This window comes from Perkinsus marinus, assembly GCF_000006405.1.
Source record: "Perkinsus marinus ATCC 50983 genomic scaffold scf_1104296935986, whole genome shotgun sequence".
NCBI classification, from domain to species: domain Eukaryota; phylum Perkinsozoa; order Perkinsida; family Perkinsidae; genus Perkinsus; species Perkinsus marinus.
The window spans coordinates 1-3,128 of NW_003214266.1; the positions used below are offsets into that span (position 1 = coordinate 1).

At 47.8% G+C, this 3,128-nt stretch overlaps 1 protein-coding gene across 1 annotated transcript; it reads left to right on the top strand.

The window, feature by feature from the left end:
• Window positions 1-1,469: 1,469 nt before the first annotated feature.
• Window positions 1,470-2,975, top strand: Pmar_PMAR010541 (calcium binding protein, putative; the record flags this gene model as incomplete). The annotated part of the gene is made up of 10 exons (XM_002783787.1): window positions 1,470-1,668; window positions 1,730-1,783; window positions 1,828-1,902; window positions 1,938-2,042; window positions 2,119-2,216; window positions 2,270-2,354; window positions 2,404-2,599; window positions 2,650-2,722; window positions 2,768-2,872; window positions 2,910-2,975. 10 exons carry the CDS (start codon window positions 1,470-1,472, stop codon window positions 2,973-2,975), a joined length of 1,056 nt encoding a protein of 351 aa, XP_002783833.1.
• Between the last annotated feature and the right edge of the window lie 153 nt (window positions 2,976-3,128).

A 3,128-nucleotide genomic window follows, 5' to 3' on the forward strand; every position in this document is an offset into this window, starting at 1 on the left:
CCCGAGGTGTGTGACATGGATATTTACGGTAACATACCATCTCTAAACACAACACCACCCGCTTCTGTTCGACAGATGGCAGGTGTAATACCAGACGGATATCATCTTCTGTAGATGCCATTCATCCATGGTTCTCCAAATAATGGATCTTCCGACTCATTGCGCCATTTAGGAAAAGGCGCCCAGAACCATCAATTCATTTGATGCAGTGGTGTACCATTAGCCTCCGCAGAATCACTGCATATTTATGACATTGGTGAGCTTAGCACTGCTGGAAACAATCATGGCTCTGAGAACTGTCGCCATGGCCTCTCCTAAAGTGGTGTGTTCTCTCATTACTAATGAGTGACTAGGATTTATCAGGGTTGCGAGTTGACATGAGACTAGTATGTCCATACACCCACGAATTGCGAGTGGAAACTAGTGTTATTATGACTTCCTTCGTTGAGAATTTTGAGACCTGATGTTGCCGAGAGATTACATGGAAGACTGACACAGCTCGAGGAGCTCCTAGAGCGTCGAAACAATGATCGCCCAAAGTATGCAAACTGTGTAGCTCACATCCTCTACTCGCTGTATCACTCAGCCATCCGTTGGTGGGAATACTCATCTCACACTGGCAGGGGACCGTGAAGAGCATGTACAAGCCCAGAGGGATAAACATATCTCTCTCGGGGAAGAATTGATGTCCATACGTTCCCCAAGAATTCGGAGTTGTGTGGTCGTTCTCGGCACCGACATCGTCGCCATTGCTCGTCCGAGGGCAATCGCGTACGCGGCTCGATCCTGATCATATGCATTGATATACTGGAGAATCTTTCCGATGATACGGCCTACTTGATGGTGGAGGGATTCCCACTATGGACCATCCTGCGCCCATGATAGCATCCCATGCGTTCAGTTTATTCCATTCGTGATACACAATAGGTGCGAGCGCGACGAGTTGAAGCCTCTTCCTCCCAATATGGGTTCTCTCAGTTTCAAGTGACAGGCCAGTCTTGGCCCCATCCGTATCTCGCGGGACCAGACATATGCAATCTATACGGTCGTGTGAGTATTGCCGTAGTTTTCGGTTGCCTCGAGCGGGATCTTCACTACTCTAGCATTCCTCTGCCGTACTATAATATCTCTTAGCTCGTGCATAAGGAAATTGCTCATCATCACGTTATCGTTCACTGCTTGTCGGTCTCCGAACTCGACCCTTCCTACCGAATATCGGTCCACCTCAACGCCCCGCTCCGCTGCCTACGGAAGCATTCCAGTGTTATAATATGCTCAGCATATTATGTTGGAATGGGAAAAAGTACGGAGGCTACATCTCCGAGAATCATATCGAGTGCGGGTTACCACCAGATTCGCCGTGATCGCTCACAGGCAATGATTTGCACAACAACACAGGATACTACACTTCTGTATTGACACTCCCGTTGAGGTTGAGACCAACTCTATCCGTAGTAATCCTCTTAACTATGGCTAACGCATTTGAAGGTCCTGGTGGTCGGAGGTCCTCAGCCAGTAAACTATTCCCTCCCAAGTTTGGTACACCTACTGGACAAGAAGTGGATGAAGAGAAGTTACTGCATATCTTTAAAGAGATAGATACTGATCATTCTGGGAGTATCGATCTTGATGAGCTCGGAGAGGCTATGCGCATGCTTGGCATAAAGTGTAAGCATTACTTGAGGCAATGACCTCATCGTTGGTTTATGATGTTGTACATATCACACAGGTACGTATGCGTTCGTTAGGAAGGCTTTGAGAAGCATTGATACTGATCGCAACGGTGAGAAGTCGGTGTGGCTGGACATATGTTGGATGTTTCATCAGGCACTATTGAGCCTCACGAGTTCGTTAAATTCTTCTCGACGGTCACTAATCCCGACGAATTCCGTAATTACTATGGTAAATAGGTACGTTATCGAGTGCTGTTGGAGTAGGTGATTTGTTGGGAAAGCAAAACCAAAAATATTATGATTACAAGACCATGGCATCCGAGGATCCGACTTTTGGTCGAAGATTCCGTATTCCTCAAACTATCTCACGTAACCTTTTCGTCTCGTCTAGTGAAGAGCAACAGTCTTGAAGCGTGTAAGGTAGAGTTCTCCACGTGAATGTCAGGTGAGCATAAGATATCCAAGCACCAGGAGAGTGTCGAGTCTGTTAAGTGGTTGGATCGCAACCGATTCATCAGCGCCTCTCTCGACCGTACGGTAAAGGTAAGGTACCATGCGAGGCGAGTTGCAGTCTGATGACCGTTAGCGATTCTCAGATCTGGGATGTCTCCGCTCCTCTCGAGCCTCTCGCTTCGTTTGACTATCCTTCACCGATCTACTCCATGACCGCATCTCCCAAGGGTAACACTGCTCTCCCGCATTGGACGTTTTACCACTTCCTGTATTGCAGGAACATGGGCCGTGATGGGCTTCGGTAAGGCTATCGACAAAGAAGAACAGATGTATTTGCATCGCGCTAATTTGATTATATCTCCCTTCATAAGATACTTGTCTGTGTTGGATATCGATAATAAAAACACGGAGAAGGCTCAGATGAAGGGGCAGGATTCTCCTGTATTCGCCACCGCGATTTCCCCAGGCGAAATGTGATGCCTCTTCTCAAGAGGGTCTTTGATTCTCGTGCTGTCTACTTCAGGTATATCGCATCGGGAAGCAAGTCTGGTAGAGTCCTTTTGCACGACGTAAGGACTTGCAAGTTATTGTCTGAGGTAAGCCCTTCGATACCATTCACCCGATCTTCCAGTGCCTTTCAGCTACGTCGGAGTCCCCGCATTATACAAGCTATTGACTTTAGTGAGGATGCCAGACGTGTGGTGTCCTGTGGCAACGATGGTGATGTTGCCCTAACCGATATTTCGGTGAGCCACACATCGGTTCCGCACTCTCTGGACTTAGCTTATTCTTACAGGCTGCACCAACGACCAGACCTCTTTCTATTATAGAAGAGGCCGCAGCCACTGATATAGTGTCAGCACCTAGAGAAGCATTTCCCTCTTACGTTGGGAGCTCGTGTGCAGGTATGATGTCGCTTTTCGTGGAGAGTATGAGATCATCACGTGCGGAGTGACTTTTGTTGTAAGAGTGGGATCTGCGGCAGATCAAAGTGAGCAGTGC